This window comes from Bradysia coprophila, unplaced genomic scaffold, assembly GCF_014529535.1.
Source record: "Bradysia coprophila strain Holo2 unplaced genomic scaffold, BU_Bcop_v1 contig_151, whole genome shotgun sequence".
Lineage (NCBI taxonomy): Eukaryota > Metazoa > Arthropoda > Insecta > Diptera > Sciaridae > Bradysia > Bradysia coprophila.
This window is the reverse complement of record NW_023503423.1, coordinates 5,416,405-5,437,156: the sequence shown is the minus strand read 5'-3', so window position 1 is coordinate 5,437,156 and position 20,752 is coordinate 5,416,405. Positions and strand designations below refer to the sequence as shown.

General features: G+C 37.4%; 5 protein-coding genes across 5 annotated transcripts; all 5 read right to left on the bottom strand.

Annotated features, from left to right (window-relative positions):
• Nucleotides 1-1,270: 1,270 nt before the first annotated feature.
• On the bottom strand, nt 1,271-3,178 carry LOC119074987 (glycoprotein 3-alpha-L-fucosyltransferase A-like). The gene is made up of 4 exons (XM_037181389.1): nt 3,132-3,178; nt 2,458-2,765; nt 1,833-2,044; nt 1,271-1,771 (listed from the first exon to the last, which is right to left on the bottom strand). Exons 1-4 carry the CDS (start codon nt 3,176-3,178, stop codon nt 1,289-1,291), a joined length of 1,050 nt encoding a protein of 349 aa, XP_037037284.1. The 3' UTR covers nt 1,271-1,288.
• Nucleotides 3,179-6,056: 2,878 nt separating this feature from the next.
• LOC119074986 (glycoprotein 3-alpha-L-fucosyltransferase A-like) lies at nt 6,057-7,961 on the bottom strand. Its single transcript, XM_037181388.1, has 4 exons — nt 7,915-7,961; nt 7,241-7,548; nt 6,616-6,827; nt 6,057-6,554 (listed from the first exon to the last, which is right to left on the bottom strand). The coding sequence occupies exons 1-4, from the start codon at nt 7,959-7,961 to the stop codon at nt 6,057-6,059; spliced, it is 1,065 nt and encodes a 354-aa protein (XP_037037283.1).
• Nucleotides 7,962-10,840: 2,879 nt separating this feature from the next.
• Nucleotides 10,841-12,328, bottom strand: LOC119074985 (glycoprotein 3-alpha-L-fucosyltransferase A-like). Its single transcript, XM_037181387.1, has 3 exons — nt 12,325-12,328; nt 11,400-11,611; nt 10,841-11,338 (listed from the first exon to the last, which is right to left on the bottom strand). Exons 1-3 carry the CDS (start codon nt 12,326-12,328, stop codon nt 10,841-10,843), a joined length of 714 nt encoding a protein of 237 aa, XP_037037282.1.
• A 2,164-nt stretch (nt 12,329-14,492) lies between these two features.
• LOC119074665 (trypsin-3-like) lies at nt 14,493-15,542 on the bottom strand. The gene is made up of 3 exons (XM_037180946.1): nt 15,393-15,542; nt 14,929-15,330; nt 14,493-14,860 (listed from the first exon to the last, which is right to left on the bottom strand). Exons 1-3 carry the CDS (start codon nt 15,433-15,435, stop codon nt 14,541-14,543), a joined length of 765 nt encoding a protein of 254 aa, XP_037036841.1. The 5' UTR covers nt 15,436-15,542; the 3' UTR covers nt 14,493-14,540.
• Nucleotides 15,543-18,561: 3,019 nt separating this feature from the next.
• Nucleotides 18,562-20,250, bottom strand: LOC119074629 (hornerin-like). The gene is made up of 3 exons (XM_037180895.1): nt 19,106-20,250; nt 18,843-19,045; nt 18,562-18,771 (listed from the first exon to the last, which is right to left on the bottom strand). Exons 1-3 carry the CDS (start codon nt 20,155-20,157, stop codon nt 18,713-18,715), a joined length of 1,314 nt encoding a protein of 437 aa, XP_037036790.1. The 5' UTR covers nt 20,158-20,250; the 3' UTR covers nt 18,562-18,712.
• Between the last annotated feature and the right edge of the window lie 502 nt (nt 20,251-20,752).

The window sequence follows — 20,752 nt, the reverse complement described above, 5'->3', positions numbered from 1 at the left end:
TGAAAGAACAGGTTAAGACACTTACGAAGGCGGGTGAAACACAAATCTTGACAATTCAGACATGTATTGTATATTGTTTGAAAAGTCAACTTGAAAACAATTTTTTTTTGTTAAGTTGCAATCATCATATAAAATTTTCCAAACCTAGTTGGCGCTACAGGAAATTGTCTTAACCTGTTCTTTCAGAACCTTGATCCACAAAAACGTAACCAAACAACTATTGTTGACGAAATGTTCCCAAAAGCATTCACAATATGGCTCTGGGAGTAGATTCTCATGCCGTTCGTAGGAATTCGCGCCGAAAGTAAGTGTGCCTAAAATTTGAATTTCAAGTGAACGAGTCGATGGAAAAGTGAACCGAAAAACACATTTCAACGCTTCCTTGTATGAAAATGACGCTGCATTAGAAAGACTTGCGTGAGAAAGATTTTGAATGTTGACCGCACTTACGGTGTGAATTCGTAACTTGACAGTTGCATGAAACTCATAAGAACTGTCAAGTTATGAATTCACGCCGTAAGTGTGCCTAAAATTTGAATTTTAAGTGAACGATTCGATGAAAAAGTGAACCGAAAAATACATTTCAACGCTTCATTGTATGAAAACGACGGTACATTAAAAAGACCTCCGCACTTTTCATTTTGAATTTCGACCGCACTTACGGCGTGAATTCTTAAAGTTAAGAAAGGTATGAGAATCTACGCCCTGGGTATGCTCTCATTTGTTTTCGCCTTATAGTACAAGGGAACATACATCGTGAATGGAAGTGATTTGACGCTGCGTTGGTCACCATCACTGAATTTGCAGCGCACTTACGATGTGAATTGTTTTTTTTTAACTGTAGTGAGTGCCGAAGGTTGGCGCTCAAAAAAAAAATCAGCAACGAGCATCTCCTTCTATGGTTCACAGGCGAAGAAATACAAGGAGCTGGTCATACGTGTGTCCTCAAAAGCGTTTTCCCAAATATAATTGCAACATCATCGATCGAGACCGAAAAACTATACGAAATATTTCAACTATAAGAAATAATTGGACTTCTTGAACCCTGTTGCCTAGGTTGAGTTGAATAGATCACTAAAAGCCTGCTCACACAAAACTGAACTAATCTTACTCTCCGTTCATCTGTCAAATTCAGTGAATCACCTAGGAAGTTACACATTCAACCAAGAAACTTAAGAAGAGTAGACACTAGTTTCGTCTCACTAGCTAAACAGATAGCGATGAACAAACATAATGAAACTTGAACTTACTTTTTTTTATTTTTTTTTTCTAATTTTTATTTTGAGAATTAACATCGCCATGAGTGCCTTGTGCAAATTCCTGGTGCATTCCACCACTTATTCACATCTTCAAACCATTTAGGAGTCGACATGCGATCACCATTATGCAACATAGCACATGCATCACATAAATGATTGAGCTTAGCAAATTCCCCAGTGCCTTTCCATTGAAAATACGCATTGTACATGTCGTCGTTTCCATTCAATTCATGCAAATATTCGGCCAGTTTCATCGGCGACTCGAAATCATCGACGTGAATGTACGATCGTTGCGGAGCATATTTTTCATAGTCTTTTGGCGGCGCTCCCATCACGATTGGTAACACATTATGTTGCAGTGCGTTCCGGAACAGCTTCTCCGTGATGTACTCCTTGCAGTTTGAGTTCTCGAAGGCCAAATAGAATTTGTAGTCCTTGTCAAGCATGTCAAAGCATTGGTCTTCGTTTTCACGCAAACAAGTCAAGTTTCCACAACTGCCATAGATATCGACCTTTTGGAATTCAAATTAAGTAAGTTCAATACCCTGATGGAAAATGAAATGATTCCCGCACCCCAACATGTTCCTGCAAATCATGTGCATATTTGAGTCGACCGTTTTTATCGTTGCAGTTGGAAACAAACCAAGCGACCATTTTCGTTTTATTCGCTGCATAGTTGTGAAGTTGTTCTTTTTGCTTGACATCCGGATGGAAATACATCCATTTACTGTAAGGAGACGGAATGGTGCTGTCATATCTGTACGTTATGGTCCAGTTGAATACATCTGAATTGGAACATAAAACATGAGCTCATCATAGAATAAAAACCTTCGAGAAACGGCAAACGCATCACAACCAAGTCATTGAATCTGTTACTTCCCCTCCTTCTCCTAGTGCTTGATCGATACACTCTCTAGCAACCTAACCACATTTATTAGCGTGGTAAAAACCGCAACGCAGGCTTCGCATTTTATATGTAAAATTAGAAATTAGTCAACAGTGCATGACTCTACAAACAAATGAATAAGGTTTTGATAGTATCAAAAGAATGTTGTTTTGCTAGAGAGAGTATTTGCTTGATACAAAATCTGTCACTTCGTATCATAAACACTTGTCAGAACACATCGATTATTTTTGTCATCGTTGACGATAGCAGATGATCAGCCGTTTCTATAAGGTTGATACATAAATACACTACCTGGATAAGGCATTCTAGCGGTATGAAATGGACTTTCTAGATGGAATATTGCGTAAATTTGATTTGGTGGCCGAGTGTAATTTAAGCGCACATAACGTTCGTAAAATATAACCAGATCGGCTTTTGGTACGTGCACTGGGTCGGTTGTGAAACGACATTTGTCAACTGAGCAATTGAAATCTTTCAGCAATCTTTCGGGACCAGTCGGTGCTTTTAAATACTCGGGAAAATTACAGGAAAAAATCGTTTTGTATTCATTTAGTTCCTGATTGAACGCATGCTGATTTGATTCCACTTTTCGATTGCTCCTATGTTGTAAATGTTAACATTTCTCATTTAATAATACCGTATCACAAATCATAGCTAACCCATACTGGAACGTATATACGAAGAATATTGTCAAACCAGAAAATAATAAAACGATCCGCTTCAGCCCCTTGACATAGTTCAGTGACTAAGAAGAAGTAACAACAAAAAACTGATTAAAATTCAATTAAATCTGAAATGAAATTTTTTTGGTTCACTGATGGGTCACGAACCTACAGCCTTCAACTTTCCGGGCTGATGCTCTACCATTGAGCTACCGTGGACATTTACATTTCAGACCTAATTTTTAGCCGTTCTTTCAAATGCTACGTCACAGCTCATATCGTGTGCTTTACACACTAGCTCACATGTAACTCCTTGGTTCTTGGGCCTCCGTGAACCAAAACTTTTTCATTTCAGATATTCTAATGATTAATGTACCAGTTCTAGGATTTTAGCTAGCCATTAGTCTCAGGAGTTTTCATGTTTCACGCACTTCTTTCGACGCTCTCAGCATCCATTACTAGATACAAATGAAAAAGTCTCTTTTTCGTATGATTCGAAAATTCACACAAAGAACAAAGAACTGGACTTTTCAAGGTTTGTTCCCTTGTCATGTAAATAACTATGACGCAACTCATACCGTGGTGTCAGGATAAAAATGACGTGACAAGTTTTCACCTTCAATCAACATACTTCACGCGAAAACTGAAGTTTTCAACTCTTCAACTCTTGTCACATGAACTTTTGACCAAAGTAACTACAATAAACACTGCAAAGCGGATCTAAAAAAAATATAGATCCAATTTAAGCACAGCTCAATAACCATATACTCCCGGCTCAATGTTAACTTGCATCCAGGCCCGAACTGGCTCAAAAAAGCCCTTCGGGGAAAAAGTCAAAAGGCCCATCCGTTCGGGCGACTTTTTCCAATTAGGCCCTCGATTCGTATGACTGATTAATATTGTTTATCGTTCGCTACACTCGATCGTTACACTTCTGTACATAGCACACACACTCGCTAACGCTCGTTCGTGTTATGTACATCTCATTACCCCTCCTACCACATAATAATTATTAACTTACACAGTGTAAGTGAATCACACAGTTCCGCCACATCACACGGAAAATTGGGACATTTGCCAATACCTCAGGGAAAATTTTTCGATGAGAATATAAAAATGTACACGAAAAATGTATTTCAAAAACTTCGCTCACTTCGCTCGCTAGTGAAAGTATACAAATTTTGATTAGGAGATTCCGTTAATTTTTTCTTCGATTTCCAATCGACATTTTTCTGCTTGGGCCCTACTCTTCCTTTGGTTTCCCATCAAAATTTTCCTACTGAGGCGTTTCTCCTATTTTTTTCGATTTCCAATCGAAATTTTTCTGTTGTGGTCTCTTTCCGTTAATTCTTTATTCCATTTTCAATCAAAATTTTTCTACTGTGGCCTCTCTGTTGATTTTTTCTTTGAATTGCAATCAAAATTTCCAATTCAATGAAAAGGTTAACAGAATGGCCTCAGTACCACTAAGTGAATTGGAAAATGTTTGATTGAAAATCGAAAAAAAATGAGAGAAAGGCCTCAGTTCGAAAATTTCGATTTCCAGTTCAATGAAAAAGTTAACAGAATGGCCTCAGTACTACTGATTCAGTAGGAAAATTTTTGATTGGAAATCGAAAAATTTATTAGTTAAAGGCCTTAGTAGGAAAACTTTTATTGGAAATAGGAGAAAGAATTGAGAGAAAGGCATCAGTAGAGAAATTGCGATTGGAAATTAAAGATTTTGTCTATGTTCGCTAAAATAAGCTTCATTTGTTTGAACAATAAATGGTTGAAATTTTTGCTTAAGCAAATGGCCCTTCGGGAATCGCCAGTTCGGGCCTGTTCAGTACAGCTTGTTTACATTGACCGGAGATATTGACATCGGCTGCTTCTCCTCGAAACATTGTAGAAATGATGGAATGTGGTGAATATGAATGCATGAATATTGGAGACGTATTTCCAGCCTGCAAAAATTTGATTGTAGTCTTAAGTACTACAATGAAGTGAACTTGTGCTGCAATCCAATTCAATCGATAAATGGGTTCCGTGTGTTCTTGCGGATTTGTTTATTATACCTTTGTTTCGACGACTCTAGTATGTAAAGTAGTGTTCATAGCCATTCGATATTCACTTTAGCGAAATTCACACAAAAACGAGAATAAAAAATGTTTAAAATTCACTTTCATACTTTGGAGCCCATATTGAATAAGACAGCTCTATTTATATCAAAATTATTAGCACTACTGATTTGAATCGATGTGTGTTGTTTCATTTAAACAAATTTGTCGTTTAAAACTTTTCTACAAATGGAAACATTATTGGAATATGACAGTAGATAAGGCGAAAAGTAAGTAATTTATATGTAAAAAATTTCGTATGACACAACACCTTCAAAAAAGCCACCTGTTTGATATAATAGAAACATATGGAACATGCAACTGTTTTCGTATTGTATACGGTGTGTTCTCGTTTGTTGCAGCTAAAATGTTTCAAATGGTCTCTGACGACCTGGGAACTGATCCTAGGTTTTTAGATTTCAAATATTAGCTCCTTAATAGGCTATTCGCCAGAGCCTATTCTGGCGAATATCCAATTAAGGATCGAATTTGTAGGTGAACAATTACGAAGCCCAAAAACGTATAATGGCCACTTCCTTTGTACTTCAGGCTAAAACGTAGTATTTGGTTGGATATTTGTTATTTTGAGTATTTTCGGGTGTATTTGTATTTGCGGCGGACATGCACAATCGACCGGTCGACACAGTTTGAGTTTCAAGGAAGATTTTCACACCACTCCGAACCAAATGACATTACCGCAAGATCACTTCGGTCCAGTAATATCCGAAGTATCCGAATAATCATATTTACAACAAACTTCGGTGAAAGCTGTATGAACAGCGGATCAAGTAGTTCGTAAAAAAACACAGACTGTATACCAACAAGTAAAAAATTAAAATTACAACTTTGTTGCTTCAGCAGCCGAAGCGATTGGCCCATAGTCAAATGAAGCGAAAGACTTCTTTTTTTTGTCAAAAAAGTTACAAAAGATTGATGGCGATCCTCGGTGCATTTCATTTTTCTACCAGCGAATATCTCTAGCCATAAAAAAGCCATACCGCAGGCTAATTCTGAGAAGTGGAATCTCTGACCTATTCCGGAAACTAGTTTCGTCTCGTAGGCTATACACATAACGATGGACAAACCTAAATACATTTGAACTAACTTCTTCATATTTTTTTTTCAAATTTTAATTCTGAGAATTTACATTGCGCCATGAGTGCCTTGTGCAAATTCCTGGTGCATTCCACCACTTATTCACATCTTCGAACGATTTCGGAGTTGAGATGATTTCACCAGTGTGCAACATAGCACACGCATCACATAAATGATTGAGCTTAGCAAATTCCCCAGTGCCTTTCCATTGAAAATACGCATTGTACATGTCGTCGTTTCCATTCAATTCATGCAAATATTCGGCCAGTTTCATCGGCGACTCGAAATCATCGACGTGAATGTACGATCGTTGCGGAGCATATTTTTCATAGTCTTTTGGCGGCGCTCCCATCACGATTGGTAACACGTTATGTTGCAGTGCGTTCCGGAACAGCTTCTCCGTGATGTACTCCTTGCAGTTTGAGTTCTCGAAGGCCAAATAGAATTTGTAGTCCTTGTCAAGCATGTCAAAGCATTGGTCTTCGTTTTCACGCAAACAAGTCAAGTTTCCACAACTGCCATAGATATCGACCTTTTGGAATTCAAATTAAGTAAGTTCAATACCCTGATGGAAAATGAAATGATTCCCGCACCCCAACATGTTCCTGCAAATCATGTGCATATTTGAGTCGACCGTTTTTATCGTTGCAGTTGGAAACAAACCAAGCGACCATTTTCGTTTTATTCGCTGCATAGTTGTGAAGTTGTTCTTTTTGCTTGACATCCGGATGGAAATACATCCATTTACTGTAAGGAGACGGAATGGTGCTGTCATATCTGTACGTTATGGTCCAGTTGAATACATCTGAATTGGAACATAAAACATGAGCTCATCATAGAATAAAAACCTTCGAGAAACGGCAAACGCATCACAACCAAGTCATTGAATCTGTTACTTCCCCTCCTTCTCCTAGTGCTTGATCGATACACTCTCTAGCAACCTAACCACATTTATTAGCGTGGTAAAAACCGCAACGCAGGCTTCGCATTTTATATGTAAAATTAGAAATTAGTCAACAGTGCATGACTCTACAAACAAATGAATAAGGTTTTGATAGTATCAAAAGAATGTTGTTTTGCTAGAGAGAGTATTTGCTTGATACAAAATCTGTCACTTCGTATCATAAACACTTGTCAGAACACATCGATTATTTTTGTCATCGTTGACGATAGCAGATGATCAGCCGTTTCTATAAGGTTGATACATAAATACACTACCTGGATAAGGCATTCTAGCGGTATGAAATGGACTTTCTAGATGGAATATTGCGTAAATTTGATTTGGTGGCCGAGTGTAATTTAAGCGCACATAACGTTCGTAAAATATAACCAGATCGGCTTTTGGTACGTGCACTGGGTCGGTTGTGAAACGACATTTGTCAACTGAGCAATTGAAATCTTTCAGCAATCTTTCGGGACCAGTCGGTGCTTTTAAATACTCGGGAAAATTACAGGAAAAAATCGTTTTGTATTCATTTAGTTCCTGATTGAACGCATGCTGATTTGATTCCACTTTTCGATTGCTCCTATGTTGTAAATGTTAACATTTCTCATTTAATAATACCGTATCACAAATCATAGCTAACCCATACTGGAACGTATATACGAAGAATATTGTCAAACCAGAAAATAATAAAACGATCCGCTTCAGCCCCTTGACATAGTTCAGTGACTAAGAAGAAGTAACAACAAAAAACTGATTAAAATTCAATTAAATCTGAAATGAAATTTTTTTGGTTCACTGATGGGTCACGAACCTACAGCCTTCAACTTTCCGGGCTGATGCTCTACCATTGAGCTACCGTGGACATTTACATTTCAGACCTAATTTTTAGCCGTTCTTTCAAATGCTACGTCACAGCTCATATCGTGTGCTTTACACACTAGCTCACATGTAACTCCTTGGTTCTTGGGCCTCCGTGAACCAAAACTTTTTCATTTCAGATATTCTAATGATTAATGTACCAGTTCTAGGATTTTAGCTAGCCATTAGTCTCAGGAGTTTTCATGTTTCACGCACTTCTTTCGACGCTCTCAGCATCCATTACTAGATACAAATGAAAAAGTCTCTTTTTCGTATGATTCGAAAATTCACACAAAGAACAAAGAACTGGACTTTTCAAGGTTTGTTCCCTTGTCATGTAAATAACTATGACGCAACTCATACCGTGGTGTCAGGATAAAAATGACGTGACAAGTTTTCACCTTCAATCAACATACTTCACGCGAAAACTGAAGTTTTCAACTCTTCAACTCTTGTCACATGAACTTTTGACCAAAGTAACTACAATAAACACTGCAAAGCGGATCTAAAAAAAAATATAGATCCAATTTAAGCACAGCTCAATAACCATATACTCCCGGCTCAATGTTAACTTGCATCCAGGCCCGAACTGGCTCAAAAAAGCCCTTCGGGGAAAAAGTCAAAAGGCCCATCCGTTCGGGCGACTTTTTCCAATTAGGCCCTCGATTCGTATGACTGATTAATATTGTTTATCGTTCGCTACACTCGATCGTTACACTTCTGTACATAGCACACACACTCGCTAACGCTCGTTCGTGTTATGTACATCTCATTACCCCTCCTACCACATAATAATTATTAACTTACACAGTGTAAGTGAATCACACAGTTCCGCCACATCACACGGAAAATTGGGACATTTGCCAATACCTCAGGGAAAATTTTTCGATGAGAATATAAAAATGTACACGAAAAATGTATTTCAAAAACTTCGCTCACTTCGCTCGCTAGTGAAAGTATACAAATTTTGATTAGGAGATTCCGTTAATTTTTTCTTCGATTTCCAATCGACATTTTTCTGCTTGGGCCCTACTCTTCCTTTGGTTTCCCATCAAAATTTTCCTACTGAGGCGTTTCTCCTATTTTTTTCGATTTCCAATCGAAATTTTTCTGTTGTGGTCTCTTTCCGTTAATTCTTTATTCCATTTTCAATCAAAATTTTTCTACTGTGGCCTCTCTGTTGATTTTTTCTTTGAATTGCAATCAAAATTTCCAATTCAATGAAAAGGTTAACAGAATGGCCTCAGTACCACTAAGTGAATTGGAAAATGTTTGATTGAAAATCGAAAAAAAATGAGAGAAAGGCCTCAGTTCGAAAATTTCGATTTCCAGTTCAATGAAAAAGTTAACAGAATGGCCTCAGTACTACTGATTCAGTAGGAAAATTTTTGATTGGAAATCGAAAAATTTATTAGTTAAAGGCCTTAGTAGGAAAACTTTTATTGGAAATAGGAGAAAGAATTGAGAGAAAGGCATCAGTAGAGAAATTGCGATTGGAAATTAAAGATTTTGTCTATGTTCGCTAAAATAAGCTTCATTTGTTTGAACAATAAATGGTTGAAATTTTTGCTTAAGCAAATGGCCCTTCGGGAATCGCCAGTTCGGGCCTGTTCAGTACAGCTTGTTTACATTGACCGGAGATATTGACATCGGCTGCTTCTCCTCGAAACATTGTAGAAATGATGGAATGTGGTGAATATGAATGCATGAATATTGGAGACGTATTTCCAGCCTGCAAAAATTTGATTGTAGTCTTAAGTACTACAATGAAGTGAACTTGTGCTGCAATCCAATTCAATCGATAAATGGGTTCCGTGTGTTCTTGCGGATTTGTTTATTATACCTTTGTTTCGACGACTCTAGTATGTAAAGTAGTGTTCATAGCCATTCGATATTCACTTTAGCGAAATTCACACAAAAACGAGAATAAAAAATGTTTAAAATTCACTTTCATACTTTGGAGCCCATATTGAATAAGACAGCTCTATTTATATCAAAATTATTAGCACTACTGATTTGAATCGATGTGTGTTGTTTCATTTAAACAAATTTGTCGTTTAAAACTTTTCTACAAATGGAAACATTATTGGAATATGACAGTAGATAAGGCGAAAAGTAAGTAATTTATATGTAAAAAATTTCGTATGACACAACACCTTCAAAAAAGCCACCTGTTTGATATAATAGAAACATATGGAACATGCAACTGTTTTCGTATTGTATACGGTGTGTTCTCGTTTGTTGCAGCTAAAATGTTTCAAATGGTCTCTGACGACCTGGGAACTGATCCTAGGTTTTTAGATTTCAAATATTAGCTCCTTAATAGGCTATTCGCCAGAGCCTATTCTGGCGAATATCCAATTAAGGATCGAATTTGTAGGTGAACAATTACGAAGCCCAAAAACGTATAATGGCCACTTCCTTTGTACTTCAGGCTAAAACGTAGTATTTGGTTGGATATTTGTTATTTTGAGTATTTTCGGGTGTATTTGTATTTGCGGCGGACATGCACAATCGACCGGTCGACACAGTTTGAGTTTCAAGGAAGATTTTCACACCACTCCGAACCAAATGACATTACCGCAAGATCACTTCGGTCCAGTAATATCCGAAGTATCCGAATAATCATATTTACAACAAACTTCGGTGAAAGCTGTATGAACAGCGGATCAAGTAGTTCGTAAAAAAACACAGACTGTATACCAACAAGTAAAAAATTAAAATTACAACTTTGTTGCTTCAGCAGCCGAAGCGATTGGCCCATAGTCAAATGAAGCGAAAGACTTCTTTTTTTTGTCAAAAAAGTTACAAAAGATTGATGGCGATCCTCGGTGCATTTCATTTTTCTACCAGCGAATATCTCTAGCCATAAAAAAGCCATACCGCAGGCTAATTCTGAGAAGTGGAATCTCTGACCTATTCCGGAAACTAGTTTCGTCTCGTAGGCTATACACATAACGATGGACAAACCTAAATACATTTGAACTAACTTCTTCATATTTTTTTTTCAAATTTTAATTCTGAGAATTTACATTGCGCCATGAGTGCCTTGTGCAAATTCCTGGTGCATTCCACCACTTATTCACATCTTCGAACGATTTCGGAGTTGAGATGATTTCACCAGTGTGCAACATAGCACACGCATCACATAAATGATTGAGCTTAGCAAATTCCCCAGTGCCTTTCCATTGAAAATACGCATTGTACATGTCGTCGTTTCCATTCAATTCATGCAAATATTCGGCCAGTTTCATCGGCGACTCGAAATCATCGACGTGAATGTACGATCGTTGCGGAGCATATTTTTCATAGTCTTTTGGCGGCGCTCCCATCACGATTGGTAACACGTTATGTTGCAGTGCGTTCCGGAACAGCTTCTCCGTGATGTACTCCTTGCAGTTTGAGTTCTCGAAGGCCAAATAGAATTTGTAGTCCTTGTCAAGCATGTCAAAGCATTGGTCTTCGTTTTCACGCAAACAAGTCAAGTTTCCACAACTGCCATAGATATCGACCTTTTGGAATTCAAATTAAGTAAGTTCAATACCCTGATGGAAAATGAAATGATTCCCGCACCCCAACATGTTTCTGCAAATCATGTGCATACTTGAGTCGGCCGTTTTTGTCGTTGCAGTTGGAAACAAACCAAGCGACCATTTTCGTTTTATTCGCTGCATAATTGTGATGTTGTTCTTTTTGCTTGACATCCTGGCGGAAATACACCCATTTACTGTAAGGAGACGGAATGGTGCTGTCATATCTGTACGTTATGGTCCAGTTGAATACATCTGAATTGGGACATATAACATGAGCTCATCATTAGAATAAAAACCTTCGAGAAACGACAAACGCATCACAACCAAGTCATTGAATCTGTTACTTCATCTCCTACTACTTGACACAAAATTTTTGACTTCAATATTCGTATCATAACATTGCGCTAGCCAGAGATGATCTGCCGTTTCTATTAATAAGGCTCATTCTATTGTTCCCTTCATATCACTCTCCGAATTCTTTCAGAATTTAAGGATAGAACAAAGAAATTTCTACTGAATTGTTAACAATTCTGCGAATGGAATGAAGACAACGATGGAATGAGTTATATACAAATATGTTACCCTGAGGCATTATGTAGGTATGAAACGGACTTTCCAGTTGGAATATTGCGTAAATTTGATTTTGTGGCCGGGTGTAGTTTAAGGGCACATAATAGTCGTAAAATATAACCAAATCCGCTGTTGTTTTGTACACTGGGTTTGTTGTGAATCGGCATTTGTCAACTGAGCAATTGAAATCTTGGAGTAACCTTTCGGGACCAATCTCGGTATTGTACTGCTTGGGAAGATTGTATGAAAAAATCGTTTTGTATCCATTGAATTCCTGATTGAAGGCATACTGTTCTAATTCTACTTTTTGTCTGATCCTATGTTGTAAACAAATATTGAAAGATTCAGTCTCTCTCATTTAACAATAATTATTTTATCACAATTCTTAGCCTCACTCATTTTGGACGGTATGTATGATGAAAACTGACAAACCAGTAAATACGGAAACAATCCACTTCGACGGCTTTGCATAGTTTAGTGACTGAGAAGAATTTTTAACAAAAAATTGATTAAAATTCATATTTTTCACGCAACGCAGGTATATTGTTCAGTCACGTTTTCGTTTGACCTCAGCTTAACCCAGGGCTTATTATTCGAAATTGTAATTCTTAAAAATGATGAAGATTGTTAAATTTGGAAATTTTAAGAATTTTTTAAGATTAAGTCTCTAAAAACTCTAGAAAAACTTTAAAAATCGTAAATTTGTGAAATTTTAAGAATTTAATTTAAAAGTTTTAAATTACTAATTAGTTTTATAAGTAAAGGAAGTTTAAACAAGTTTCACTTTGGATCAGCAAACTTTACACGAAAACCTCTGCACTTTTCATTCCATCGTTATAAAATGCCTAAAATAGTAACACTCCAAAAAAGTCTCGTATTCGTGTGAGTATACACTACTGCACTTCTTCTAAGGTCAACAAAATTCACACAAAAACTGCTTAAAAATAAAATAAAATTTTCATACTTTGGAGTCCATATTTAATGAGATAGCACTATGGATATCAAGATTATTAGCTCTACTGATTGAGATCGATTGAAAAAATACCACTTAATACTGTTACAAAAGTAGGAATAAGAGGGGTAAACCATTGTGGTTGGTAATGTTCGTAAGTGAACTTTTTTTTGAATGTAACAACAAAACTTATCACACAATAGAGACAAACCATTATGGTTCGTAAAATGCGTAAGTATTTCAATTTCGTCACTTCGAACTTTTGACATTTCTACCATATATTGTATGTCAAAGATCTACGAAAACGGACACACTCACGAACTTTACGAACCATAATGGTTTACCCCAATTATGCGCTACATCTACGAAGTTCGTAATATTTACTATTTCATCAAGTGTGTCACGAACGCACGAGTTTCATTGTGTACGTGAGTGAATATCTGTAAAACGAGTGTAGCGAAGCGGGATATATCCGAGTGCAGAGCAGGCAGTCATCGACAACGAAATAAAGTATAAACGACAAGCTCTGACTGATGAGGTATTATGCAGCAAAACGTATGTTTAAAACTAATGAAGTAAAAGATTTCTGAAATCAATCTATGAAAATCTTAGATCAAATGAAGTAATAGTTTGAATAGTAGAACTATTACTATGATTGCCGTTTGTGACAGGTTCACCCAGACTGTTTTTATATTATTTTATGACATTAGCGTCATATAACAGTTGAAAACACAAAGTAACCAAACGAGTCGTAACGGCTTACCCCTATTGACTGGTAGATAAAACGATATTTATCTATCTGAATACGGCCGCTAGTTGACAAGTGAATATATTGGTTTTTATGTCGTAGTCCATAAAAACGAGTTTGAAAATTTAATAACTCAGACAATTTCAATTATAAAGTTTAACGAAGTGGCTATTCACAGGCGCCTGCAAATGGTTAATAGTGTCTTTACAATATTTTAGATATTTGTAGGCGCCTGCGATCAGTCTATTAATAATTCTTGACGCTACTTACAAGCTCCTGCAAATAGCCAAAATATTGTAAAGAGACTATTTGCAGGCGCAAAAACATATAGTATTCTCGATCTATCTTGCCTGCAACTAGAGCTTAGACTATTTACAGGCGCCTTTAAATAGTTGCTCTTATAATATTTTGACCGTAGCTGTTTCCACCCATTTCGAAAAATCGCGATGTATATCCACAACCATCATTACTTCCACAACCATCGTCAGTGAAATATGACCAATATTCAACCGATAATAAATTACCGATACTGGTATGAAGAGGTGTCTTTCCTGCTGTGGCAAAAATTGGGTCGGTCCTTGGAGAATGGTTTATATTTCGTTGGATTATCTGTAGAATGTTGGCCCCTAGCTACAATTGTGCATACTACTTAGATGACACTTAACTGAATGGAAAACCACTGAAATTAGTTTTTTACCAGTATCTTATCGTCGAGTAACCAACTCGATGATTAAAATTGTATCTCAGCTCAGATAGTATGTGTATGATACGTAAAGCTAGCAGGTAATTTGTTTCACGTCAGTATTTCAATATTTTGATTAAAATGTATCCGTATGATCCGTCAACTGAGTTAAAGTCTTGAAATCCTTTTTTCATTAAAAACAATTTTATTCGACAAATGTCCACACAATTTACATCATTGCATCGATCCAGTTTCTGAAATGCGCTACCCTAGCATAAACTCCGGGAGAGTTAGGTCTAGCGCATCCTATACCCCAGGACACTACACCAATCAATTGATAGTTAAATGTGAGCGGCCCTCCAGAATCCATTTGACATGCGTCTCGACCGCCTTCACGAAATCCAGCACAAAGCATACCAGCTGTGATCATTCCACTATACATTGTGTTACACTCTGCATTGGTCAAGACAGGAACGGTGACAAATCTTAGTATATTCGTTGAAGTACATCCTTCACACGTGGCACCCCAACCAGCGACATCAGCCATTGCTAATAAAAATTTTAAACAGTCGTGTTAATGGGCAATCGGCCCATGTGCACATCATAAAATATCTTACCACCAGCTGGTACACCAGAACTTTGAACTGGTAATGGAATAGGAGAAACGCCAGCAGGAGCTAGATTTAATGCCGAGCTGAGAACCATTACGCAAATATCGTTGTTGATTGTCGCGGGATTGTATTGTGGATGGTTGAAAACTTGGCTAACAGCGATAAATTGTCCACCAGACTGATTATTGGTTGATCCAGCACGAATAGATATGGAAGTGGGTGGTATGCCCACAGTACAATGTGCAGCAGACAGAATTCGCGTCGCTGATATAATGGAACCACCACAAAAATGCGCCCCAAATCGTTGCAGTGACACTACCCACGGAAATCTTTCGATTGTAGTTTCCTCACCACCGACAATAAGCCCCACATTCGAATCGAGCGGCATTAGTCCACCATGCTCTTGGCCTGTAAAAGAGTGCAAGTGTACCGATATCGAAGTGTACTAAGTTCTTTCGATTTTTCCTCACCAAAAACGCTGGCGAATAGACCAGCTAATATTAGGAACTTCATTCTCAGCTTTGGAGGTGTGGACGAATGAGACTGATGTTTATTTTTAAAAAAATCTTCGCTTTTATCAGCAAACCTTTTATAACGAATGGTCGTATCTTAACTCTTGACGTATCGGAAACATTAGATAATTGTGAAGAGTTTTTGGGAAAAACCTTTTATTTCAAAGTTTCTGTTGCTAGATTCGAATTTGCTGGTTTTACTGAAAAGATATGTTTAATTTCTGAGGAGAAAGTGAACGCACCGACACGGGTGACGGGCGTCTTTAATTTTTCAGATATCACAATCGGGCAGTGCATTCACACATTCGACTTACATTTGTAAAAATGTAGGACTATAAATTGACACCTGTTTTCTGATTGCTACCTGTAGCTGCATAATTTTCATCTTGCAACAAACACGAATGAATTGAACATGGGACATAAACGGAAAGTTCCTGAGATTGTTAAATAATTAAGGTAAATTTTGATACTCATGTTCAGTACAAAACCGGACATCTGGTAAATTGGTGAAAATTGTGTGATGTTTTTCTTGCATTGTACATTGTAAAATTCGTCTTGAGTCTTCTTCTTCTTCTTCTTCTTCTTATTCTTCTTCTTCTTCTTATTCTTCTTCTTCTTCGTCTTACTATTCTTCTTCTTCTTCGTCTTACTATTCTTCTTCTTCTTCGTCTTACTATTCTTCTTCTTCTTCTTCGTCTTACTATTCTTCTTCTTCTTTTAACTCTTCTTTTTTAAAAAAAAAAACCATTTATTTATCATTCCATTATTTCTGCGTGGAACACAATGTATAACAAACATTCATAAATCAAGTGGGTTAAGCACAATAGGGTAAATTGAGTAAATTGAAATTAAATAAATAAATTCTCGTCTAAATATTAGGCTTAAGCAAGTGTAAACACAAATATATTTTTTTTAAATTCGGATAACCATTCGTCCAAAATAAATTAAATTAAGAAAACATGGTCCAAGTCATGAATTAAATTCAATAGAAAAAGTTATAAAGCCAAAAAACAAAAACAAAAGATATCACAGAAAATCGGCTGAGAAACCATCTGCAGAAAAATATCACAGATCAATTAACAAACACAAAAGGCGATATCACGTCATAAGCAACGCTCTCCTGCATCACTTTTAACTTAACTTTAGTGCGAAATGTCTTAAAGGAAGTCGAATGCCGCGTCGTCAACACGGTTAAACTCGTCGATTGCTAGCATCAGAGCCACATTCGGTGCATCAAAGTCAGTAGCCGTTGCCGAATAAACGTTGAAATTATGGATCATAGAATCACGTCTGGTTGACCTTCCGTGCACATTTTCGTTTGTATGAAATCGAAAATTGTGTTTCGTCCGAGAATTCACCAACTTGTAGACCAAACAAATCCGTTCTACCTTAGCTAATTCGGTAACAGGCATAATCGAAGTGCTGTAGATGTAGGTCGTAGAAGTATTCCTGTCCAAGCGGAACGCAGCTTTAATGCAGCGATTTTGCAGCGTTTGTAGTTCCTTCATCTTATACTGGGCACATTCCCCATATATTGGTAGCATGTAAAGGAGATGGCTCTGAACATACGAGGCGTACAGTTGCCGACGACTCTTTACAGGAATATATTTTCCTTTTCGCCACATCAATGCAATGAAAGGCGTAATTTGTTTTTTAACGTGATCAACATGTTTGTGGAAGGTGAGACCGTCATCAACGACTAATCCGAGGTATTTATACTCAAATACACGATGTATCGTCGATCCATTGATTGTGACATTTACTTCCGGAATATTTCTTGCACGGCCAAACAACATGTAGCATGTTTTGGATGCATTAATTGACAACAGATTTCTGCACAGCCAATCGTGGAGCAAATCCGCATCGTGTTGCATCGCAAATTGCAAAGCTTCGGGTGTATCAGCAGCGTATATTAGGGCCGCATCGTCAGCATACAGCACCATCTGTCCAATGAGGTCAAGTCCCAGGAGATCATTTATGTAAATTATGAATTCCAACGGACCCAATTTCGAACCTTGAGGAACGCCAATGTTAACATTTCTGAATCTGATGGAGCATTCACCGAGTGTAGTTGCGGTTTCACGATTCAGAAGGTAGTGCTGTAAGAGTTTCGTCGCACTATCGGACAGACCCAGTCGCTTAAATTTACGAACCAAGCGATTCGTGTCCACCGTGTCGAAAGCCTTCCTCAAATCTATATACATTGCTTCGACAAATTTCTTCTTCTTCTTTTTCTTATTCTTCTCCTCAAACTTAAGTAGGGTTTCTACTCAACAAAAAAAGTAGTTAGAGGCGTGGAAAACAAGCAATTGCCGAAATTTGAAGCGAAAAGACTTTCGATTGACAATGATTTCGTATTTCATGGATTTGATGCTCTCATTATTTTTCCACATTGATCAGCTTGTGCTGATAACAAATTCTACACGGAGAAAAGATGATAATATTCACTTTGCTGGTATACACTTCCTATGATCTCGTTTTCTCAACAATATTATTATTCAATCTACCATTGTCATAGATCGCTAATTCAATATTGATTGATATTATCGCACGCCTCGTAATTTCCTACAAACTATCACTCAGTGGCAAGAATCTACTCAAATACCGTCACAGCTATTTTAAATTACGTCGATTTATTCGGTGAAAATCAGCCGCGTTTTTTCTCTCTCTCTATATTGAATTAGGAATGCCATGTACAATTATGAGTCTTTGGCACAGTATCGTTGTACCAGTTATAATGATTTAAATCCCAATCAACCGTAAAACTTATTTAATTTATTTTCTTTCCGAAATGGTAAGTAAATCTGCATGTCGGGACGGGCATTAGTGTGATTTTTTCTTTGCGCTTTAAACAAAACAAAAATTGATGTGATATAATGTCTGCCATGGTTATATCATTATTGTTGTAAATTGAATTTAGTTCCACCAGAGATCCAATGCAGAGGGAAAAAATCCATTAATTTGTAGGTTATAAGCGCGATAATTTAATTTCGATGTGGAAAATTGTCTTTTTTTTTATTCAACACTTCAACAGCCTCAATGACCGTATGGTATTGGGAAATGCGCCAAGGGAAATCCATTTTGGAATTGAGATTTTTGTCTACGGCGATTGATCACAAAAATCGAATTAAATCGAAAACAATTTTATTCGTATAATAATTTACAAAATAAATTACAGTAAAAAAGAAGGCATGTGCTCGTTAACAACTACTACTACTACTACAAACTGATATCCATATAACATTCACCACCATGAGGAACCATTTTAAAGCAATTGCCTACCGATGCGATTTACCAGATTCAGCATATCCATGTTCGCTATGTTTTTGAGCGCCACCTGTGTAAGACATTTGAAAATACCATCAGTGGTGAGTCGATCATTCACATGTGAACGGCGAAAATATTTACCTTTCTTTCCATAATCTTCTTCATGATGATAATGCTCATCATGACCATGCTTGCCGTGATAGCCTTTGTCCTCTTTCTCGTGCTTTCCTTTTTCGGTTTTACCTTTCTTATTGTGATGATCCTCATGAAAACCAGAGTCATGATGACCGCCCTTCTTATGTTCTCCTTGATCGTTCTTATGGTATTTGTGGTCGGATCCATATCTGAAAAGTTAAATTCATTAAAAAAATCTATTTCATACACAGAAGGTGCAAGTCACATACTTGTGAAATGTTCCCTTATGGTCGCCATCGTCGTAGAAGGTGTGATCCTTTTTATATTCGTCTTTGTGGAACACATTGTGATAACCGGTGGTTTTCGATCCTTTTTTGTGCTTTTTCTTTTCGCCATATTTGCCGCCCTTCGATTTCTTTTCGCCTTCGTGGTGCTCGCCGTAGTGATCGGCCTCGTCATATTCGGATCCCTTCTTTTCACCTTCGTGATGGTAATGGCTCTGATGATCGTCTTTCTCGTAGTGTCCTTTTTCGCCCTTCTCAAACTCATGATCGTTTTTGTATCCTTTATGCTCTTCTTCGCCCTTTTTCGAAAAATCCTCTTCGCCAAACTCGGATCCATCCTCTTTCTTAAAATGAGACTCATGGTCACCATGATCACCAGAATCATAATTTTGATGTGTATATCTAGACAGTCCGTCGTCACCGTAACCGTAACCACCGCTGCCACCAAATGAATAACTCTCATGCGATCCACTGTCTTCGTTATCATTCTCCACAGACTCAACGCTTTCATCATTTTGTGGTTTTTTGTACGCAATCGGTTTAGCTGGTTCTTGAGTATAATGAGCTGGTTGTGGAGCCTTATGTCCGACGTAAGTTTTATAAGTTACTGGTCCTGTATATCTAATGGGCTGATTGTATGCCACTGTTGGTTGATAGGGAGCTCTATACTTTTGATGAGTATCGTATTTCAGTTGTGGCTCGCTATGAATTGCACCTTGTTTTTGGGCTCCGTAGTACAAGTATGATGGACGTACGGCAGTTCCACTGTGGCTTAGCACATATGATTGAGCTGATTGAGCACCCAAATCTCCGTTAAAAGTGTATGCTAAAGGTTTTCCTTGACCTAACACATCGCTGGTATCCAAATAAACAATGTGGGCTGGTCCAGAACCGTCTTGGCGATAAATGTAACCCGATGCACTTGAATCCAAATCCGATGACGAGTGTTCGATAAACATTTTTCGCACTTTGCTCTCACCGTGAACGTGTACGCAAATAAATGCGACAATAAGTAAACCGACTACGCGCAGCGACATTCTCAAATTTATTTATTTTTTACGTTCGATTCAATGGTCAGTCGTATTATATTTTCTTTCCGTACTTAACTGAGTGATAATGTAAACAATACTGGTCGTCTGTCTCAAATGCAAAGGCTTATATACCGTGCGATTTGGCTTGGTTCAGAAAAACCAATTTTGTTCCGTAACGAAAATCATTGAAGAAAAATGTTTTTTTAATGGCGAAAAAAATCGGTTGAAGCAATGTTAAGCGGTTTAACGATCTTTATAAGATCGCCTCAAATTTGCACTTGTAATTTCGTCTGGTGCAACGTAATATTTGGATGATTTTGACTGTTTTCAATATGCAGTCGCACTGTGTCAGGACGTTGTATCGAGTTCGATATTCAGAAGGTCAGACTTCAAAGGAAAATAAATTTGGCAATTTTTGGCCTTCACAGACGGCAAGCATGTCAGCAATTTAGCTAGAGGATCTATTATCTCACTCGATCTAAGTATTTTCATGAGATTGTTTTCAAATCTTTTACTTCATTTGTTAAACATGCTTTTTGCTATTATAAGATCACACTAGTCAGACCTTGTCGTTTATATATGTAGTCGTTATCCTGTTATC

What these genes read in the sequence shown, in the direction of transcription:
- LOC119074985 (XM_037181387.1), bottom strand. An exon ending in ATTTGCAGAAACATGTTGGG is followed by an intron (nt 11,339 to 11,399) that starts GTGCGGGAATCA and finishes GAATTCCAAAAG; the next exon opens with GTCGATATCTATGGCAGTTG.
- LOC119074665 (XM_037180946.1), bottom strand. Translation starts at nt 15,435, where the DNA reads ATGAAGTTCCTAATATTAGCTGGTCTATTCGCCAGCGTTTTTG. An exon ending in TCTATTCGCCAGCGTTTTTG is followed by an intron (nt 15,331 to 15,392) that starts GTGAGGAAAAAT and finishes ACTCTTTTACAG; the next exon opens with GCCAAGAGCATGGTGGACTA. An exon ending in TTCTGGTGTACCAGCTGGTG is followed by an intron (nt 14,861 to 14,928) that starts GTAAGATATTTT and finishes AATTTTTATTAG; the next exon opens with CAATGGCTGATGTCGCTGGT.
- LOC119074629 (XM_037180895.1), bottom strand. Translation starts at nt 20,157, where the DNA reads ATGTCGCTGCGCGTAGTCGGTTTACTTATTGTCGCATTTATTTGCGTA. An exon ending in CATAAGGGAACATTTCACAA is followed by an intron (nt 19,046 to 19,105) that starts GTATGTGACTTG and finishes TTAACTTTTCAG; the next exon opens with ATATGGATCCGACCACAAAT. An exon ending in AGAAGATTATGGAAAGAAAG is followed by an intron (nt 18,772 to 18,842) that starts GTAAATATTTTC and finishes TGTCTTACACAG; the next exon opens with GTGGCGCTCAAAAACATAGC.
- LOC119074986 (XM_037181388.1), bottom strand. Translation starts at nt 7,961, where the DNA reads ATGAAAAAGTTTTGGTTCACGGAGGCCCAAGAACCAAGGAGTTACAT. An exon ending in CGCTAGAATGCCTTATCCAG is followed by an intron (nt 6,828 to 7,240) that starts GTAGTGTATTTA and finishes GTTCCAATTCAG; the next exon opens with ATGTATTCAACTGGACCATA. An exon ending in ATTTGCAGGAACATGTTGGG is followed by an intron (nt 6,555 to 6,615) that starts GTGCGGGAATCA and finishes GAATTCCAAAAG; the next exon opens with GTCGATATCTATGGCAGTTG.
- LOC119074987 (XM_037181389.1), bottom strand. Translation starts at nt 3,178, where the DNA reads ATGAAAAAGTTTTGGTTCACGGAGGCCCAAGAACCAAGGAGTTACAT. An exon ending in CAAGAACCAAGGAGTTACAT is followed by an intron (nt 2,766 to 3,131) that starts GTGAGCTAGTGT and finishes TTTACAACATAG; the next exon opens with GAGCAATCGAAAAGTGGAAT. An exon ending in ATTTGCAGGAACATGTTGGG is followed by an intron (nt 1,772 to 1,832) that starts GTGCGGGAATCA and finishes GAATTCCAAAAG; the next exon opens with GTCGATATCTATGGCAGTTG.